The sequence below is a fragment of the Acomys russatus genome, chromosome 12 (assembly GCF_903995435.1).
Source record: "Acomys russatus chromosome 12, mAcoRus1.1, whole genome shotgun sequence".
NCBI lineage: Eukaryota > Metazoa > Chordata > Mammalia > Rodentia > Muridae > Acomys > Acomys russatus.
In genome coordinates, this window is record NC_067148.1 from 46,883,881 (window position 1) to 46,906,454 (window position 22,574).

A 22,574-nucleotide genomic window follows, 5' to 3' on the forward strand; every position below is an offset into this window, starting at 1 on the left:
TCTTGGGATAACAAACATTGCAGAGTAAAGTTTAAGGTAAAACACAAGGTATATTTCACTTCTCCCGTCTATACTGCTCTATCAACTATGCTCTGCTAGCACTGGTTTCAGATTAAGTACAATGCAGACAAAACTGGGGCGGGGGGACCATTTAGGAATAAGAAAGGGAAAATGACTGAAGCACAAAACTTCAGGAAGGGAGCCAAGGTCTACTTATGATCAATAAATATTTACCTAGTACCAACAGGGTGCCAAAAAAAGAGGTACTAAGTCCCTTGAAGTGGGAGAAATAGAAATAAAATAAGAACAGAAATGATTTCAGTTTAGTTTTCTATTAATTTAACAAAGAACAATTTCCAGTAACCCTCCATTATATATCTTGGGTTACAGTCCTTTCAACCAATCCTTGACTATTACAAAATAGTTTAGGATTATGGCTTAAATAATACCAAAATACCTACATACCAAATTCAACCTAACCTTCAGCACACCCATCAAGCTGTCCCGCCTTCTGCCTGTCCCTCCTCGGTTTGTCCCTTTATTGTATCCTTTGAGTTGGAGGCAAACCCAGCAACTTCAACTTCTTTCTTTCTGCTTCCTTTCCAAGAAGTCTCCCTTCCTTGGCCACACCTCTCACTCAAGGAAACTAGGTTTAGATAGGGAACTCCTGGGGGCATAAATCTAGGCTTAATCTGTTAGTCCCAAGAGAATTAAAAGGAGATCCTAGAACAAACAGACACTAGATAACTCTTGTGACAGAAACGCTGATAAAAGTTTACCTCTCAGGGCTGGAAGCTTTTTCTCTTTTACTCACTGAGTTGCCCTTGTGCTGACATTCTCAAATATCCAGAAAATAACATCGCTTACATCTAATCTATGCTGCACAATTTAAATCCTCGCCCCTCCTTTTGCCCACTCCTACTTGTAAAGTTTTTTAATCCTTCCACTGTAAAAACAAGCAAATAAACAAATCTCTTCCCTAGATCCCAGTAGAGTGTATGGTTTTAAAATTCAGACCAGACTACCCTAAGGCTTACAGGTTTCCCAAAGGAAGGTTCTCACAATCTTCCCTAGAGGAATCGGCTCCGCTAAGATGAGTCAGACCACAAAGTCGTGAAAACGTGCATACCACGTTTTAAATGATGCTAGCGGGGAGCTAAAATGTGAAGGGCAGAACGTGGTGGACACTCCCGAGAAAGAGCTTCTGCTAGTACCAAGCCTAAGTATGGCGGAGTAAAGGTGGGAGTTACCTAATCCCAAGTCAACTACCTAGTCAGTCTGCGGGTAGGGGGGTACGGCGCGGGGCGGGGGGGGGGGGGGCGCGGTTCTCCTGCACCTTCCTTCTCCACTCCCCAACTCGAATCCCCAACCATCAGCTCAGCCAAAGCCCCCAGAAGTTGACTCTGGACTTTACCTTGAGTAAGGGCTAAGAGGCAGTAGTGAAGCAGAAAGCCTTGGGGAGTGTTGCAACGCTGGAGGCACCGGGGGTTGAAGTCCCTCCACCCGCAAGGTCCCTCCTCAAGCTCGCAGAGCTGTGACCCTGGCGGCTCATCGGAAGCAGGAGGAGTTGAAGCTGGAAGAGATGGCTCGGATGACTTCGGGAGCTCTTCAGATTCCAGAGGCTGCGAATCCCCATCCTCATTCCTGGAGGCTAGAGCAGGGACCTCCACCTGGGAGGGTGAAACAGAGGCGCGGCGTGGGGTGTCCGGGCTGGAAGGGACAAAAGCCGGGTTCTCGATTCCTTTGGCGCCCTGCATGGTCAAGAAAGGTTCCCCGGACTCCAGTGTCTTGAGATCAGCAAAAGGTTGGTTTCCTCGCTCCGCCCCTGGGCAGGTGACAGCGCCCTGGGGCCAGACCAGTCTCCGCCTCCCGGCCCATCCCCTCTGGCACTTTGCGGCCACCGCAGTTCCCAGGACACCGCTGGAGCTCCGGGTCTTAGGCAACCAGAGGTGTCTGTGCTGCTCAGAGCCTTACCTGTCCACACAAGTGTCCACACAAGCGACAAACCCAGTGCTCTGTGTGGGAGTTGAGATCCGGCCTCCGCCAGGTGAGAGAACAGGGCGACTCTATCGTGGGTGCGAGAGCGGCGCTACCGGAGATCTCCCCGCCGCGCTGTTTTCTGGAGCCCAGGGACCAAAAACAAATAGAGACTGTGGGAGTCTGTGGGCCAGCGCTCCTCCTGGGTGCCCGCATGAAAGCAGCGAAGACAGTTGCATCAGGAGGCCTTTCATGAAGGAAAACTTGCCGCTGCTTTCTCCTTTGCTGCTTATTTGAAACAAGAATCCTGTGCTCCAAGAATCAGTCCGCCCTCAGGTATAATACTTTGAATTCCAGGAACAGTGTAATAGGACTTTACCACCAAGCCCTTCCTCCACACCACCATCACCAGTCACAGGGCAACGCGTAGCCTGTTTGGTTTTAGATCCTCCAAACTGAAGGAATAACTTTAAAACACAGGCATGGCATTCTCTGGGCAGCGCGTTGCAAGCCTAAGGTGGAAAACAAGGATGTTCACGTAAATAATGTGTCTACGAAACAGAAGAAAACTGAATTGAGGACATTAATATTATTACATAATTGACAGAAATTCCAATGTATTTATTTACTATTTCATTGATCCTCAGAAGGTATTTATTACCCGTGTAACTAAAAACTGTTGGCATGTGTAAGAGTACACTCACCAAGACGAACTGGCAAATACCTCAGACACTGCGGTGCTCACAGTCCAATAAGAAGCAATCCCTAATACTATGTATAGAGTCCTACATAACACTATGATAAATGTTCCTGTGAAAAGTTTCTTTCAGTTGTACAAGCTGTACTTAGTGGGTTGAGGGATTGAGACACGTAAGCTTTAAACATTCACACACTAGTCTGGACTGTCACTGGGCCTAGATAAAAGCTGCTATGTTCCTTTTTATTGACCCTTAAACGAGTGTAGTGACAGTTATGTACATTTCACACATTGAGAAAATCTGTGCCTTAAGGAGAAACAAAAACCCTCCCAGGGCAGCACACTGCCAAGAGACCTACTGCTTGCAGGGAACTGAGACTTTGTTTTCTCCATAGCTCCCAATCTGTTTTTTAATTACCTCGCCCCTCTTGTGACTGATAGATTATTTACACAGCCATTGTCAAAGATCAAAACCATTATGGAGGCCAGTGTGCTGGCACAAGCCCTTAACCCTAGTACTTGGGGTGCAGAGGCAGACGGAGCTCTCTTGTGAGTTTAAGGGCAGCATGGTCTACACAGTGAGTCAAGAGCAGCTGGAGCTACATTGGAGAGCACCAGTCCCCCAAACAAACAGAACCCTCATGCTGCCCTGCAGTGAGGATGAGAACACAAGAAGCTCCGAATACCTCAGATCTGGGGGAACTAATTAGCTGTCCTCCTAGCCCTCTCTTCCAAGTGAATTGGACTTAAAGTGGGATTCAGTATAAATAGAGATCATCATATTTTCTGTGGGATACGAAGTATTCCAAAAGAGCTGGATTTGATGGGATGTGGTTCCCTACAGCCATGCTTATGTTGTACATTTGAATGAACCGCTAGAGTACCCCAACAGTGCACCTTTACATCGAAACTAAGGAGCTAGCTGTGGACTTTTGTTCAAAGATTAGCTAAAGTGTTGTTTCTTCATCTTGAATGCACACTGATGTTACTAAAAGAATTACCACACCATTTTCCTGTTACCTTACATTCTCTGTGTTGCAATGACAAAAGGAAAGAGCCTGAAGTGTGTAACCAAGATGAAAATGCTTTCTCTTATAAGTTGCCTTAATAAGGCACAGCAAAGGAACAGTAACTAAGATAATATATGAGCGTTTCTCCTGTATGTATGTATGTATGTATGCATATATGTACATATGTATTCTACATGTGTGCCTGTCACTCTCAGAGAGGGTGAGAGTTGCTGGAACTTAGGCTATGCACAGTTCCTTGTAGGCACGAGAAACCAGACCCAGGTCCTCTGCAAGAGCAGCAATATGTGTTAACAGCTGAGCCACCTCTCCAGCCCCTTCTCCCAAATTATTATGACGGAACCGTGTGTATGTGTGTGTGTGTGTGTGTGTGTGTGTCCATGACTGTGTGTCTACCACTGGGAGTTAAACTCAAGACTTTGTGAATTCTAGACTAGCATGAACCAATGAGCTACATTCTCAGACACAGCATTTTTATTTTTGTACGGGTCTTTCCACATTTTCCAAGTGGGCCTTGAACTTGGCATCATTCTTCCTTGGCCTCCAGAGTTTCTGAGGTAACAGACACGTGGTATTCTCCCAGATTCATGAAATCTTCCACTAACTAAATAAAAGCAAAGAAGCAGAGCCTAAGTACTCATATTTTCATGCTGTAATTTCACACAGACATACTTATATTAAAAAGAAATACAACTAGGATTTTTAAAATGTTGTCTTGTTTTCCAGGCCAGCCACTTGGTATTGAATAAGCATTTGGCGTGCTCTTCGCTCTAGAAGACTGTTTCTCCTGCTCTCAGCATTCCTTAGTTGCCTATAGCTCTTTGTGTAGAGTTCAGGCATTGTGGGTGTTCTCCCATCCAGTTTGGCACGCCTCGTTGTCCTTGTTCAGTTCATGTTTAGACAGTATTGTTTGTGAAACTTTGTTGGTCTAGCTTCAGGCAGTCCTAGGAGACAATCTCACAGCAAACTCCCTGGTCCTCTGGTTCTTACAATCTCCCCAACCCTTCTGTTACATTCCCTGAGCTTTCAGTGCAGTTGTTGTTTTATAGATTTAATACTGAAATTGCACAAAGATATATTTCTACTAAAAATAAATATAATTTTAAAAATATTTTCTTGTTGACGTGTGTGTGTGTGTGTGTGTGTGTAAGCAAAGAAAAAGAGACAATTTGAAAGACAGCGAGGAGGGTTACATCAGAGAGTTTGGAGGGGGAAAATATTGTAATTATAGTATAATCTCAAAAACAATTAGAAATTTTCTTTAGATTTGAAAATTTTCATGTACATAGATAATGAAATATGATCACATGTAGCTCCTCTTTCCCTTTCAATTCTCCACATGTTCTCCATAATATCCCTAGTGCCCTATAATGCACTCAAGTTGAGTCATAAAATCAACGATGACACATGAGACAGAAGAAATGAACAGTCGAGGCTTTCCTGCAATTTCTAGCTTTGGTGAGACTGCTTACTGAGGTGAGCACCACTCCAGGAGGCAGAAGCAATTTTCCTTGGAAAGAAAGGGAGATACCATTTTAGGAGAAAAAACAAAAACAAAACAAAAACAAAAAAGAAAGAGAAACCCTTAAGGAATACTAACAATATCTTCTTGGTTCTCCAGACCTTTATTTATGTAACTAAATATATGCATTGACTGTTCCACTTTAATAATTTTAGCACATGAGTCAATGTCATTTACATAGTCTCTCCAGCTTTCTCTGTCTCTCTCTACTCCCACCGTGTGTGTGTGTTTCTCTCTCTAAAGTTTTTGGGGCATAATCTTATATAACCCAAGCCGACCTGAAACTTGCCATGTAGTAGAAAATGACCTTGAACTCCCAAGCCTCCTGTCACCACTCCCAAGTGCTGGGATGCAGGGTTGCATGCACCTCCTCCATAGTTGTATTGTCTGCATGTTTTCTACTTCACACCTGCATGATTACTCTGCAAAGACTACAACTGCCAAAGCTTGAGAAACAAGTGAGAAGGGACAATATATCCCAGGAAGCTCTTCGTCAACGAGGAACTCTTTGCTCTCTTATTCCCTCTGTAATAATGATATTTTCAATGATCAAAAGTTTCAGACAGACTTTTTATTTTTTTTTACGAGTAATTTCATAGACACAGTTTGACTTACTATCTATTGGCTCAGGACCAAACAATATAGCTTACCTTTGGCAGAAAGTAGACAGATCATTAATACTTAGAAATGTCTTGACCAGAACAGATGTGTTTTTATTTTTTAAATTTGAATAAGGTGCAAATTTTGTTTTGTCTTGCATTTATTTGTGGTTTCTTGTTATTTATTTGTTAGAAATAATCTAACTATAATGCTCTAGGAGGCCTAAAATTCATTACATAGACCAACTTGGTTTCACACCCACAGAGAGCCACGTACCTCTGCCACCCCAGTGCTGGGATTAAAAGGGGTGACTCTTCATGTCTTCTGGGTGCAAGGTTTCATGTGTTACTATGTGACTTCAGGTGTTTCCCAGATTTGAAAATAAAGAGATGCCAAAGCACCCTGAATTAGCATCACCATCATGCCTCAATACAAGAAAGCCTAGGAAAAACAAAACAAAACAAAAAAACAAAAAAACAAAGAAAACTAACAACTTCAAAAGTTACAGGAACACACTATAGCACATGGAGTGCACCCCTAAGTGTTATCTCTTTCTCCTCACTAAAATAAGTTTGACAATAATATAACTTCAAAACCCATGTTACTCAAAGGTCAGTCTACCCTGTCCTCTGAACACTAAGACGCCACATATGGAATAGAAGTATGCCTGGTGCCTGCTCTAGCACAGTTCTGACAGACAGAAGCTGCCTAGACTCGGTGCGCTTGCTCTATCCCCACCACTGGGAGAGTTTCTCTTCCCTTATAAGCTGTCATCATTAATAACTGTATTTCAGGTATAATTCAGACTTTTTTCTTAGTAATTAAAGTCTGCATTTATTATTAATGAGCCTCTTGGATGCATGGAATAAAAACAACAATTTCTGAACTCTCTTTACCCAGATGTAAATGGTATCTGGCTTTTGGGATGCAAGGAAATGTGATGTGAAATTCTAGCAAGTGTCTTCTTCCATTTTCCTATTGTTTGTTTGAAGTTAGAGGTGGCAAGAATTTCAGGCGCTTTTTTGGAAGAATTAATCTGACATATAGGAATTGTAGATGGTATAGCAGTAGTACAGACAACACATGAATTGTTTATGCCTTGGACTCCAAAATCACCATGGATTGATAGCTCAAGAAGCTTACAAATACTTATTTTCAGCAATGATTCTCTTTTATTTCTTCTTTGTAACTAAATTTAAAGCAACTCCTTAAGATATCCCACCTTTTCCCCGCAGACCAAGTTCTACAAAGAAGATGTATTTTGTCATATTTACATGCAGAATTAAGTTTATCCTCTGTATAAATGCCTACAGATTGGCTTAGTTTACAAATTCCTTTAAGATTGTGCATATATGGTTTTCTTGAGTTTTCCTCATCAAACTTCTATTTAAATATTAGTCCACCAAGAGGCTGCCTTTGACCATCCCCACTCAAGCAATCACCAGGTTTATCTAGTCTGATTATCTTTCAAATTATCTTCTGCACGTACTTCATCAATATATACTATCTTGGATTACATTTGCTTCTTCTAGTGCTATACATTTGTCCATTAACTGAAATGCAAACTTGTGAAGGTCAGTGACTTTCTCTTTTGTATAATAAGCAATTAGCATAATACTTTCATTTAGAGAGTGCTTAATCTGTATAATAGGAATATATGAATTCCCGAATGCAGCCTTCTCATGTGCTGCCTTTCTGCTAAGGCCATTAGTTAATTAACTGATTTAACTGTAACACCAGAGTTTTTATGGCAGAGCTCCTATCAGTTCCATTGTACAAAAGAGAAAACTAAAGATACCCAAATAGCATGGCCAGGATTATAGAGTGAAAAAATGGCAAGAAAATTTTATCTATAGTACCTATTATTTTAAAACCTTTTGAATTGCACATTATATTTGCCTGTTTTTGTTTGTTTGTTTTGTTTTTTACACACAAACCTCACCTTTGTTTGCTTGTTTATACCTTTTGTTTTTTTATTTTATCTTTTTTTCCAAGAGGTTATACAGGAATGATGCTTGTGCTTCTCCCTTTGGCTATGAGGCTGAAACCATGATCTCTGAGGCACTGGAATTTCCCTGTCAATCTCTTGCTGGGAGAAGAAAAAGTCTAAACCTATTTATTACCAGCCAGAGGGTCTCTAGCCTCCAGGGAAGGGACTGTGCACAGCCCTGACTACTTGTCAGACAGTGCTATGAGAGAGCCTGGAGCCCAGACTATGCTGATGGGTGGAGCCACAGCTTGACCAAGTTTGCCTAATTAAGCATACCTTTGCTTCTGTTTAAACTTCAGCTGCCTGCCAGTCCTCTGAAAATTTTCTTGAGGAGTCACTGAACTTCTTGTTTATTGAGTTGGTAATTATTTCTGTTTTGTGTTTGTGAAAATATATATTAAAGGCTCATGATATTTTTATGAGAATCAAGTCATAGGAAAACACAAGTTTTATATGACTGTCTATATTCAGTATTTTCTCTTCAAAATTATCTAAAAGGGCACTGTGACCTTGATTTTTCTGGGGGGGAAAAAGACCTCTCAAAATCTAACACACACACACAAAAAAAAGAATTGTAACAATAAATATCCAGATAAAAATTTCCAAAACATTGGAGTGTTGTTGAAATTTTCCTTCAAGTTGAATCCACATTTATTATCTTCTTATAATATTCTTGTGCTAACCCAATACTCACAGACCACAGAATCTCAGTGCGCTCTTTTTCACTCTTCCATTCAAAGCTGAAAGCCCCTGTCACACTCTGCCTATCCCTGTAGAATCTTAGCTCTTGAAGACAAAGTCCAGCCTCCTTGTATCTGGTGTCTTCCTCACACCTTCACCTCTCTGGCGCTGGCTCAGAGAAGAAAAAGAAAAAGAAACTGTACGCATGTATTGCAGAAAGATCGTGAGCCATCAATTGCTTAACTCTTATCACCACATTGTTTTGTTTTGGATTGGGACTCTGAAAAACAAGTTCTCTAATCCCTATCTGATCTAATATATTTCCACAAGATAATTTTTGTTAACACTTGAACTTTATAACTGTTTTTGTTTCCCAGCCTTACTATGACACATGCCTGTCTATTTTTTCTTTCTATTTGTATCTATTTCCACAAAATAAGCAGATAAAATTGTAAGCCTGCTGTTACAATGTGTGGCATCTACATTTTATCTATCTACCTACCTATCTATCCATCCATCTATCTATCCATCTACCTATCTATCCATCCATCTATCTATCCATCTACCTATCTATCCATCCATCTATCTATCCATCTATCTATCCATCCACCTATCTATCTATCCATCTATCTATCTATCCATCCATCTATCTATCCATCTATCTATCCACCTATCTATCTATCCATCCATCTATCTATCTACCTACCTATCTATCCATCCATCTATCTATCCATCCATCTATCTATCCATCCATCTATCTATCTATCCATCTATCTATCCATCCATCTATCTATCCATCCATCTATCTATCCATCCATCTATCTATCCATCCATCTATCTATCCATCCATCTATCCATCCATCTATCTATCCATCCACCTATCTATCTATCCATCCATCTATCTATCTATCCATCTATCTACCTATCTATCCATCCATCTATCTATCCATCTACCTATCTATCCATCTATCTATCCATCCATCTATCTATCCATCCATCTATCTATCCATCCATCTATCTATCCATCCATCTATCTATCATCTATCATCTAGCCATTGACTAACCCGACATCACTTATCTATCACCTGTCTCATCTCGGAGTCTTGTCTCTCTTTCTGTGTGTCTCTTTGCCTCAATTCCTCTGACATTAAGCAGACTCTGAACTGCTTTTCTTTCAAGGTGCTAGTCACTGAACCACCTGCTCTCCAAATTCAGTCTTTGAACATGTCCAACTTATAAAGCATCAATTATTTGTGTTTGATATATAATATATAAATTTGATCTATAGAAATATAGAAAAATAGAACTGAGATATCCACATTGAACAAAAATATTTTCCTAGATTTGTCAAAAAAGAAAAACACAAAAACACTCTGATGGCTTAATTATACCACCTAAGGTCACCATTAAATTTTCCTTAGTATAAAATGTATTAGTTTGTTCATCCAAATTCATGTAATGAGTTTCAGCAATTCTTTTTCTTTTTCCTTAATAATATTATCCCTCTTTCTTTAGTCACTAGTGTCATTTACACTCTTTTTAATTGCTCTGAATGGTAGAGAGTAGAGGGAAAATTAATCTAATCCTGATCAAAAGCCCATAGCTGGAAATTCACAGACTCTGGGGTAGAATCTGCTATTTTTAAAGTCTGTTGCACTACTAAACAGATAGGCCGTTAAACTGCCTTTTAAATATTTATGCTTATATCCATTGATGTGATATGTTTACAAATCTGCAGAGCTTTTTGCAGTGGCCAGCAGTCAATGGAGAGATACATAACTAGTCAAAGAGCTGAGAACAGGAGACTGATTGGATGCTTAGCCGTACATGGGACACGTATTAATTCCTCCCCATCACTCTGCATCATGGATCAGGAAATACTACACATGGAGAGGCAGAAAGAATGGCAAAGAGTCCTGTGAAATGCTCTCTTACAGGCATGATATAGCCATCACACTCATGAACTCACACCAGCTGACCTACATGGGTGCCGCAAGATCAAGCTAGCCAAGATCCCAGTGTAATTTCTCAGTAGCAATTGCCAGCTGATAATTGCTGGGAGTGGGAGATCCCTTTGGACAAGTAAGATTCTGCTGTGTCTGTGTTTCTGCATAATGTTAACATTTAAATCAGTGGACCAAGTGAAGCATATTGTCCTTTCTGATATAAGGGCACATTAATCAGTCAGTTGAAGGCTTGAGTAGAAATAAAACCTGGCGTCCTCTGGGCAAGAGTATTCTCTTGGAGACTGCCTTCAAATTTAAACGGAATACCAGTTTTCCAGGCAATGCCAGTTTGGGACTTGCTAGCCTCTATAGTAAAGAATGTAATTTCTCCTCCATATTTACCTACATTCTCAGCCTCCTCACACACTTTGGCTCCTTCTTTCAGCAGACTAATAAATACATCATGTTAATTCATCAATAAGCATGTTTTACTCTGATTTCAAAAGATATTCAGCATCCATCTATTTTATTCTGTTTCCACTGCCATTAAATTTTAAAAGTCACAACTCTCTTATTAAATGATTATACTAGCCTCTGCTACAGCTCAGCTGTAGAAAGTTTGACAAGGGTGTGGGTATTAAAAGCTTGTCTGAAAATTCTTGCTAATGGGATGTGATAAAGCCTTAAGACTTGGGGATCTAAACAGAGATCTTAAGTGATTAGGACTTCATACTCTCTCCTACAAGCACCTGTCTCAGCACAAGTTCATAAGCAATGCTCCCAGAAATTGTGAAACAAAAGAAACATTTCTTATCATAAGCTCATCGTCTCTATTACTTTGTCATAGTGACAGATAGTTGACTAACACAGCTGTCTATGAGGTTCCCAGAGTTCCACTACAGATCGCCAATTTGTTTTTGACATAACACCCAACAGTACTCTTTAAACATTTATTTTATTGTATTTATTAACAGTGTGTGTGTGTGTATGTGTGTGTGTGTGTGTGTGTGTGTGTGTACATATGTGCCTGTATATATGTAATATGCTATGGTGTGTGTGAGGAACTCAAGGAAAATTTTGGTGAATCAATTCTTTCCTTCCACCATGGATCCCAGTATTGAGCTGAGGTCATCAGGCTTGTGTGACCAAGCATTTTTACCCACTAGGTCGTCTTTCTGTACCAAAATTATTCTTTTAAAACATAAAGTGCCTGGATGTGATGGCTTGTGCCTTTAATCCCAACACTTGGGAGGCAGAGGCAGGTGGAGTTCTCTGAGTTTGAGGCCAGCTTGGTCTACAGAGTGAGTTTCAGGACAGCCAGGGCTGCACAGAGAAACCCTGTCTCAAAAACAAACAAACAAACAAACAAATTATCAATATAAACATTGTGAATTATAATTTATTTAATAAATAATAGTCCTTAACTTATACCCACATAAACAGACCACAGATGGAAGGAAAGGCAAAGATCTTATGGTGAGATGACAATCAATGACACGAAAATAATTAAGGTTCTGAATTAATGGGTAAAATGTTAAGGGAAAGAATGTTACATAATTTCAGACTATTCACTAACAACATATGTATTCATTACAAAAGAAAAAAATCACAATAGTGAAAAGGCTATACAAATATTCAGTGTCGGTAGGTGCATGCTCTGCTACAACACAGATCTGTAGGCTGAAGACACAGTCTGACATTGGGCTTAGTGAGATCCCCAGCTCTCTTGCCTTCTTCTCCTATGCAGGCTCTTTTTTCTAATGACTCTAAAACCTTCAAAATAATACGACATTGTTCTACACAATGATATCTGTTTTGCTTTCTTAAAGAAGAAAAATTACTTTGTCAGGTTAAATAAATTGCCCAAAGTTGTATGAATAAATGAAAAAGCTGAAGTTAATATCCTGGTGATAAAGTATTTTTCTTATTTGTCAGTTAGTTTCAATGCTTTGTAAAAGACTATCTTATCTCAGAACGATCCCATTAGCAGACATTTAACTACCACTGAAAACAAATTATCTTGCAATGACCAAGACTGCATACTAGTTGATGTCCCTCAGCAGCACAGCCAAAAGTCTAAACCAGATGGTTTCAAAAGGTAGCAGCATGTTGGGGTCTTAACAGCTGTACATCTACGGCTAGTATCTACTGGGTACACATTTTCCTGGTAGGCAAATTATAAAGACTGTAAATGGCCAAAAAATATGTTTATTGAGGCAATGTTACAAACAACTGGGTATGTAAATTTTCATATCAACACCAGTAGGCTCTTGAGATTACAAGTTGGAAACTACTGGAAAGACAGAATTTAGGACTGAATATTCAGGGAGGGGCGAGGTGTAAAAATTATTGTCTAGCCTCCACAAAGCCCTAGATCTGATCTGCTGACTCCCAACATGATGCTCCCCCTCTTGGAATCGCAGAACATTTTAGGACAATGGCTTTCAACCCCCCTAAAGCTGTGCCCCTTTAACACAGTTAGTTCCTCATGTTGTGGTGACCCCCCGACCACAAAATTATTTTTGTCACTACTTCATAACTAATTTTGCGACTGTTATAAATCATAATGTAAATATCTGTGTTTTTCGATGATCTGAGAAGACTGCTGCTAATGGATCGTTGGACCTCAAAGGGGTTGCGGCCTACAGTTTGACAGCCAATGTTGTATGACAAGGACAGCCAGGGCTATGTGACACCCTGTCTGGTGGTTGGGGAGCAGGGAAAATAAATAAAGAAATAAAAGAAAGGATAAAAGAAAATAACCTGGGGGTGAGGGGTCATCTTTGGTTCATTTGTATAACAATTCACATGACAGTAGCACAATTCTCTGGCCAGGGGCCAGCAGGCTATCTCAACAAGGAAGGCATTGTTGAGCAAGTCTGACTTCCTGACTCAATCCTGGAACCCACAAGAAGACAGAGGAGAACCCACACCTCACTGTTGTCCTCTGACTTCACGTATGCATCTCCCCTCTCCACCACCCCCTTCTGCCCCCCACATTAATGATAAATAAAAATTAGAAAAAAGAAGTCACTGGTCAAAGAGCAGCAATTTACCCCTTAGGACCTCTAGGCCCAGATAAAAGCACAACTTTCTGTTCTTTGGCAGGTAAACACTAAAAGTCAAAGAGATATTTGTTTAAGCTAATGAGAATGTCACAAGTCTTTGAGAAGACTGGCTGACTGCCAGGGATTGGGGTGTTTGCTGTCCCAGGCACTTCCAGGAGGAAGTGGAGTTATCTGTTGGTTAAAAATAACCCAGCCTTTTTTTTTTTTTTTTTTTTTTTTGTATACTTTCAACTTCACCTGGTGCTGGCTGGTCTAAGGAAAAAAAAAAAAAATGACTGCAAAGTGAAATGTACAACAGTTTCACTTCAGGCATCAACGAGGGAACACGAGTTAGAATTGTGACTCCGTACTCCAAAGGTGTCCAAAGGCGATTGTCAACCAGGAAGGCTTAGGAAAGGGCTGTAGGAAGGTTGGACTTGTTTTAAATATCTATGTTAAGCTATGCTTTGGAATCTGTGGATATCACAAAAAGATAACAACATTTTCTTTAAACTTTGAGATGTTAGTATAATTTAGAAAATATATTCCAGCTGCATATATCCATTGATGGCATGGAGAATGTTTAATCCAATGCATAATGATTTAGGAGCCCAGGTTAAAAAAAGGGCTGCCATCCTGCGATTGTGCATCTGAGCAATTATAGGTGCAGAAGCAAGTAAATGACATCTGAAAGATGACATATCTTTTTTTTTTTATCACATTTTTATTGAAAGATAAAATAATTCATATTACATCTCATTTTCTATCCCATCCCATACATCCTCCCATTCCTCCCTCCCTCCCACTTTCACCCCAATCCCCCTTCCCTATGACTGTGACCAAGGGGGACCTCCTCCCCCTGAATATGGTGCTAGGGTATCAAGTCTCTTCTTGGTAGTCTGCTATCCTTCCTCTGAGTGCCATTGGGCCTCCCCAACAAAGGGACATGGCCAAATATGGGGCACCAGAGATCCTGTGAAAGTCAGTCCCCAGTCTCCACTTAACTGTGGAGAATGTTCTGTCCCTTGGTTAGATCTGGGTAGGGGTTTGATGATGGTTGCATGTTTTGTCCTTGGTTGGTGCCTTTGATCAAGCAGAACCCCTGGGCTCAGATCCACCCATCATAATGTTCCTCTTGTAGGTTTCTAGGACCCTCTGGATCCACTTACTTCCCTATCTTTTCAATGATCAGAATTAGTAACATTAAAAGTACTGTAAAATATGAACAGGGAAGAATAAAATATAGAATAGTGGCTGAGTAATACTGTCTATGGTAATACTACACATATATTTTGGGGGTGATTATAATTCTGTTTTATTTATGTTGCTGTTGTTGCTGCTGGTGATGGTGGTGGTGGTGTATGTGTGTGTGTGTGTAAGTTGTGGAAGTCAGAGAACAATTTGGGGAGCTTGGCTCTCTCCTTCTATCATGTGGGTTCTCAGGGACTGAACACGGGTACTGAGTCTCAATAGCACCCACCTTTACCTGCCTGGCTATTCTTCTGACCCATTACTTTTATGGCAGTGTGTATTTAGTGTTTTATGGTTTGTTGGTTTGTTTGTTTTCCTATTGGCTCTGTTTTGTCTTAAAGATGGATCTCATTAGCCTTTAGCTAACGTGAATGTCACTATGTAGATAAGGCTGGCATTAAACCTCCAGACATCTGCCTGATTCAGGCTCCTAAGTGCTAGAATCAAAGATATGTAATACTGTGATCTGAAAATTCTTGAGAATTAATGTATTTGTATTTGTTTCTTATACATGACCAAAGAATAATGACTTAAAATCATACATATATGCTCATACAGTTCTGGAGGTCTAACAGCCAAGATGGAAATCCCAAGACTGTCCTCAGTATGCTGATGACCCTGACTGTAGGTCCCTCTGTCTGCAGCTCCACTGATACAGTCTTTCCCTTATCATGTCAGTCAGTCTTTGGCTCTTGTGCTTCCTTCTATTACATATGCCTCTTGAGATTGCGTTCAAAATGGATAACCCATAATACTCCACATTAAGGATCAAGTAATTAGATGCCCAGTTCCCCCTGTCATCTTAATTCTCCTTTACCATATAACATAACATGTTCATAGGTTCCAGAAATGAGGACAATTCTACCTACTCATTTTCCTGTCTGCCACAGTTAAGTATGAAAACATTTGTAAATATTTACATCCTTGCTAATAATGCTAGTTATGTTGCACAATGACTTTGCTATAAAATTCACATTTTAAACACTGTAAAAATTACAAGCTTGTTGTTAGATTGTGGGAATGATAATTATAATACATTGCATTTCCCTTTTTGTTTTAGAGGAAAGTAAGGAGAAAAGTGATTTCGGCAATACGCTCACAGGCATTTTTAGTGTCAGTTTCTAGAATAGTATATACTGGGTTTTATGAAGGTTTCCTATAACTGTTTTCTTTAGGAAAAAATTTCCTTGCTATTACTAAAGGTTTTAGAAATAAAATCTATCTGTAAAACAAAGTTATAGAAAATAACTATCCATGCCATGAGTTCTGCTTGGGAGAGAGGAAGAACCCCCTTTTTGCAATGTTTCCATTGTAATGACCATCCTCTGACCTTCTTCTTTGATGGTAATCTTCATCCTAGGGCCTCTGTCATAAAATATTATAGAAAATGGGCTTCTGGGTGTGCCCCACATGGGTCAGACTTGTTTTCAGGCACCTTATAGAATACCCCTTTTATATTTACTTGTTTTTCGAATGTAAATAGCCACTGTTTATAAGAGATTGAGACTCCAAGCTGTTTTCACCTCTTCAGGGGTGTTGGGAGGTTTCAGGAGCCCTGTGCTGATTTTCTGGCTCATTGCTCTCTCTTACTCTTTTCCAGTTAGATCTCTTTTCATTGCAATTCAACTCTCTGAAGAAGAAGTTAATATTTAAAATAAAAAAATTTGAATTGGCCATCAAGTTCTAATTTACATTCTTCTTTTTTTCTTACTCTAATTTTTGTTTAAACTACTGGACATAACTGCTTTTCTGCATTATAGAATTTCAAATCCCACAATGTCTCCTATTCTGAACAAAGACTGTGCTGACTGAAAACTTTATTTGAGAGTATTTGGTTCCTAAACTAAAGAATAGGAATCTACACACGGTATCACAAGTGTCTGTGTATTAAGAGAAAACAAATCCTGGCAAATGCTGGGCTGAGCAGAGGAGAGCTGAGCTTGCTGGCACTAAAGCAGTGGAGTAATACAGCTGAAAACTGTAGTGGATATAAACATGTTTTTGTTTTCATCCCAAGCATGCGACATGTAACTGCCTCCTGTGAGGGCCTGTGATGTTTGTCCTCTGGAACTGCCTCATGTGGGGCCATGGTCTTTGCCAGTTGAAAAACATCCTATGTGGTCCATGGGGGAGTATAAATGGCCCAAATACAAAAAGATCAATTACTTTTGCATCGCTTCACATCACTTGGCTGCTCATGGCTCTGATTTGAGATGCTCCTAGAAAGAAATGTTCCAGAGAATTCTGTGAGGTTTCCGTGGCTGCAGATGTAGTCACTTTTGCTGAATAGCTAGTTTATTGTTTAACAAGTGGCCTGGAATCCTGATGATGAAAAATGGAATCACCCCAAGGAACTGAGTCTATCTCTCCTCTCCCTGTTAGCCTTCTTTCTCTCCTATTTGTGGCAGGTTGGTTAGAAGGAAGGTAGAGGCATTAAAGAATTCCACATAGAGTAGGTTTAAAAAGATCAAAGCCTACAGAAAAAAAAATAAAGTAGAATCCACAGTTTCATTCAGAGAAGATCCTTCTGTCTTTAAAAGGTGATGTCAGATCACTGAGAGGTAGCTTGTTTCCTCAGCAACTGAATTGTTATCTCTGACCTGTCCAACTCCCTCAATCCTTCCTCTTACTCTTCTGAGAAAACTCTGAGGTCGGCCAATTATTTGGCTGTGGGACTCAGCATCTGTTTCTGTCTGCTGCTAGATGAAGCCTCTCAGAAGACAGTTAAGTTAGGGGGGAAAAGTCTCATTATTAATCACTGACTAAACATTATAGGTCCCTAGTCATTAAAGGAAGCAGACTTTTATGTCTTCAGCTCTGGGGGCTTGGAGACATTATGCCATGGGAAGCTTGGCTGTCAGAGAACTTCCTATAGATGAGGATTGTGAGGAGAAAACACCACAGGTTGAAAGAGGGAGCATCTGAGCTGGGATGACAGTCTTTCTAATGGGATGCCTTCTGAGGGTGTTTAGGTAGAGGGCAGCACAGTTCAACACTGCCAGCTATGGAGTCTGACTAGTCCTCCTCAGACCTGTGGACTCCCTCAGGAGTAATCAGTGTTCCTGATGTGTGCTGCAGCAAAGAATTTCAGAATAAATTAAATGAAGCATGCCAAGCACGTTCCTGGTTTTGCGAATGAGCTATATTCCTTCTCCATATATCAGGGCCTCACTGAAAGCCTCAGCTGAAAAGTCCAGCCCTCAACAGTCTCCTCGGTTTCTCTCCTCATCTTCCGAGGCTGTATGCCATTCGTTGTTATCCCAAGCTTCGTTGCAACTTATTGTTATGCTATAATGCTCACAACCACTATGGGCAGTGCCTCTGAGCTTAAATAGCTTTATGGGTTTTTTTTTTTCCAATCAATTTTTGCCTATCCTGAAGAGAAACAATAGCTCTCATGACATTCTCAGCCTTTCTAGCTTGATTCTTAGCATGGACTTCTACCAGTCTTTGTAAAGATTTATATTTTCTTTCGTGTATTCAGTTCCTAATCATGAATCACCACTGCCAACAGTCCTACCTGGTTTTAGTGCTGTATCTCAGTTACCCATGTGGGTGCTGCAGGTCCCAGGAGGGGCCAGATGGAAGGTGAGGGAAGCAGCCATACTGCTCAGCAGTACCAGTGCCCATGTCGGCTAGCATACCGCATGACACAAAAGGAAGATTCCAGCAAACTAGCAGAGCCTCAGAAGGGTCCTAAAACAGGGAGGTGGCTGCTTGCCCCAAATGCATGTAAGTTCCCTTGAGTGCTGCTAGGCTTGGAGCCTCCCCGTAATGGCAGTAAGATGGTTGGCTACCCCAGAGCTTGTGCTAAGTCCCCGTTGGTCCAAAGGCTGTATAAAAATGTTTGCTGTTGCACAATAAAGTAGATCTGCACTCGCTGTCTGTCTCCAAAGTTTGTTTCCCGGCTTGGTTACTCCATCTCCCTAAACCTCTCTTGGATCCCAATTCCTACATAGCCATTTCGTAAATCTCCCAGTTTTATTTTGTGTTGTTTGTTTTGTTTTTTGGTTTTGGTTTTTTGGGTTTTTTTTGTTTTGTTTTGTTTTTTGGTTTTTTGAGACAGGGTTTCTCTGTGTAGCCTTGGCTGTTCTAGACTCCCTTTGTAGACCAGGCTAGTCTCGAACTCATAGCAATCTGCCTGCCTCTGCCTCCCAAGTGCTGGGATTAAGGGTGTGTGCCACCACGCCTGGCTCAGTTTTGTTTTTATACATATCATAATTCTAAATTTTAGGCCAGAATATATTTTCACATTAATATACTATTTTTAAAATGTATGAATTATTGGGAAATGTATTTGTATGTCATAAGCTATCATATTATTTTGGGAAAGAAGTAGATTATAATTTCTATAAAACATAAGATTATGCATTTATTTAGAAACTTCTTATAATTTATAAAATAGTCTAGAGTTGTTTTAGACTATAAGAATAGCCATTTTCTGATTCTTACCTTTTATTTTGTTTTCTTTTTTTCAAAGCATGGTTTCTCTGTGTAGGCTCTGCTGTCCTGGACTTGCTTTGTAGACCAGGATGACCTCAAACTCACAGAGATCTACCTGCCTCTGCCTCCCTGAGTAGTGGGAATACAGGTATCGGCTTGATTCTTACTTTTAATTTATTTTTACTTTAAAAATAATGATTGAGTATATAGGATACAGTTTTGATTTTTATGTATGTATAAACTTCAGGATATTATATTGGTAGCTGCTATTATTTTTAAATAAAAATACTCATATCACAATGTAAAAAACTCATAAGAATTAAATACTGTTGTCAACAATCTACTTGGGTCTTTAGGATAAACTTATTTTTTATATTATTATTGTAAAGGAAACATCAGAAATTAATTATAAGAAACAAATTATAAGATGAACATAACAAACAAATTATAAGAAAATTGTGCTCCAGAATAATGTTTAAAAATCACTACTTCTGGCAGGATAACAATTAGAAGAACTGGAAAAAGATGAACGCAACCAACATTCATTTTGACAGCCTCTCTGTGATGCATTAACTACCTCTCTCATTGATATTATCAAATATCTAACAAGAAGCAACTTGATGCAGGAAACGTTTCTTTGGACATGATGTTGTTTACAGTGGCAAGCAGGTCAAGTGGCAGAAGCTGGTCATATTGTAGCCACAGCCAGGAGGCCGAACAAACAAGAAGTAGGAACAGGCTAGAAAAAGCTCCCGCATCCCTACCCACGAATAATTGTCTCCAGCAAGAGCGCTGCATCTCCTCAAGATCCCACAGCCTTCTGAAACAGAAACCAACTGGTAAACAAGTTTTCAAACACAGACGCCTATGGAGGGTCTGCTGATGTTGTTTTCTGAGTGGGTTTGAAATCAATTCACTTTAAAATTTTCCTTTATGACACCCAGATAATTCTTTATATTGATTTAAGTAATTTTTCTGAAATGATATACCTTGCTATATCAAGGCCAATTTTAAGCACTGAGTAACTAACATATCTGGGTCCAGGAGACAGCTTAATGTGTAAAGTTTATGCTGAACAGGAAGAGAGACCTGAATACGGATCCTTAGCTCCCACATAAGAAGCCAAACAATACCACACACCTCTCCAAAATGAGCACTAGCAGCAGGTTTCAGGACTGAGACAGGAGCATCTTCAAAACTTGCTGGCCAGCTTATGTTGGAAAAAAAAATGGGATTTGGATTTAGTGAGAAAATCTACCTCAAAAACTCAGGTAGAAAACAATAAAAACATTTGACATTGATATCCTTCCCATACATTTACAGAGACAGACAGATGCACCACCCTACCCCCCAGCATACATATAACAATATATACAAACAATGGCTTCCAAGTAAACAATAAAATTTTCCCAGACAAGGGAAAGCATGATTCAAATGCTTATGAAGTTTGAGGACAACACTACAATGTAGTTGAATTCATTTCTCAAGAAGATTGTTCTAGAAACAACTTCAGGGAAACAAAGATGGACTAACAGTAACAATGAAAGATTCCACGGCAAAGGGACAAACCAGAGGATCAGGAGTGATGAGGGAAGAGCATGTGGTCATGTATCCAGAGGCTCATCTTAACAATATTTTTCAGACGCAATTCATGACAGGATTTGTAGTTGCAATTTCTGTCAAATGAATATTATTTATGAACAATAATAAGTCTATGATTAAAGTTATCATGATTCTCTTTGGATATCAAAAAAGTCAAGGGATGATTGTATGCCTTTTTTCTTCTCAACGTATTTATTTGGTAAAGTGATTTCTAGCTTTTGAGCTCTATAATTAAGTGACTTCAATAACTATATTCAGACTTTTAGATTCTAACTGGAACATTAAATAATGTCAAGTATAGTAGGATGACTCTGTTTAAAATTTGTTTTGTTTTGTTTTGTTTTCCAAGACAGGGTTTCTCTATGTAATAGCCCTGGCTGTTCTGGACTCACTCTGTAGACCAGGCTGGCCTTGAACTCACTCACAGAAAGCCTCTTGCCTCTGCCTTCTGAGTACTGGGATTAAAGCCATGTGCCACCATGACTGGCTAAAATTAATTTTCTGATAACACTAAATTCACTCAGTACCTTTCTGAAAATTCTGAGTTATAAAGTACAAAACAGGTCTGCGGATTTCTAATATTATTACTATAGATACATAAATGGATAGATAGGTATAGATATAGATATATCACTGATGGTACAGGAAGAGACAAGAAAGGGGAAGAAGACTTGTTGAGTTATAGTAATAAACAAATACAGAAAAGATGCTCTACATTGTAGTATTTTGAATGAGAAATGTGGTTCATAGGCTCATATAGCTTAAACATTTGTTTCCTGGTTGGTGACACTCTTTGGAGAGGCTATAGACCATTTAGGAGGTGGGGTTTGCTGGAGGAATTATGTCACTGGGCATGGGCTTTAAGGATTTATAGCTTCACTACACTTTCTTTTATCTCGCTCTGCTTCTTGTGTGCTGAGGGAGTGTAGTAAATCAGCTTTGTGCTCCTGCTAGTGTGCCATGCAATTATTCCCACCATTACGGACTCTGGGTCCCTGAAAAGTGTAAGCCAAAATAAAATCTTAAGTTGCTTTTCATTGTAATATTTTATCACACCAACAGAAAAGAAACTAATACACATGTGTGTAGTAGTATGTCATAACACCAGTGATAAGTCAGAACGTTCCCTCAAATCCCATTTCAAAAGAACAGGAGGGTGGTAATGACTGGACTCCTATGCTATAGTTAATGGTAGTCATGACTCACCAGATAGTGGCTTATACTACATTTTTTTTCCAAAAGAAAAAAAAATATGGAAAGAGGGAATGTTTAGACCTTTAAATTACCCATACAGAGTGACTCATTCATAATGATGGCATCAAACTTTTAAGATTTTATTTTTTGTTTGTTTGTTTGTACTTTGACTTATTTTTACTTTCTTTCTTTCTTTCTTTCTTTCTTTCTTTCTTTCTTTCTTTCTTTCTTTCTTTCTTTTGACAGGGTCTTACTATGTAGTCCAGGCTGTTCTGGAGCTCATTAGGCAGAAGAGGCTGCCCTCCCAAATGCTGGAATCAGAGGCATGTACCACCCCACCCAGCAATAAACATTAAGATTTGAGATAAGTATGAATCATAAATTTCTGGTAATATAGTTGGAAATAATTTCTGTACACAGGAAGCTATCTAACTGCCAGTTTTCTAAAAGCTCAGGAAAAATGATGATGTCACTTCAGGAGAAACTGATAAGGGAGAAACAGGAACTGACTTAATTCTGTTTGAGAATATCTGCACACACCAAAGACTTTTATCAAATATTAGGACAGAGGGAGGTTACCTAGGATACTTCATGTA

At 39.6% G+C, this 22,574-nt stretch overlaps 2 protein-coding genes across 2 annotated transcripts in view; both read right to left on the reverse strand.

Annotated features, from left to right (window-relative positions):
- The window catches only part of LOC127196582 (solute carrier organic anion transporter family member 4C1), a 48,350-nt gene extending 46,398 nt beyond the window's left edge, over positions 1–1,952 (reverse strand). Inside the window, exon 1 of the mRNA XM_051154405.1 lies at positions 1,415–1,952. Coding sequence (XP_051010362.1) covers positions 1,415–1,757 — 343 coding nt within the window. The 5' untranslated portion in view covers positions 1,758–1,952. The remainder of the gene's footprint in view (positions 1–1,414) is intronic.
- Positions 1,953–2,309: 357 nt separating this feature from the next.
- Slco6a1 (solute carrier organic anion transporter family member 6A1) overlaps positions 2,310–22,574 on the reverse strand; it is a 103,327-nt gene continuing 83,062 nt past the window's right edge. Inside the window, exon 14 of the mRNA XM_051153680.1 lies at positions 2,310–2,489. Within this exon, the coding sequence (XP_051009637.1) occupies positions 2,310–2,489 (180 nt within the window). The remainder of the gene's footprint in view (positions 2,490–22,574) is intronic.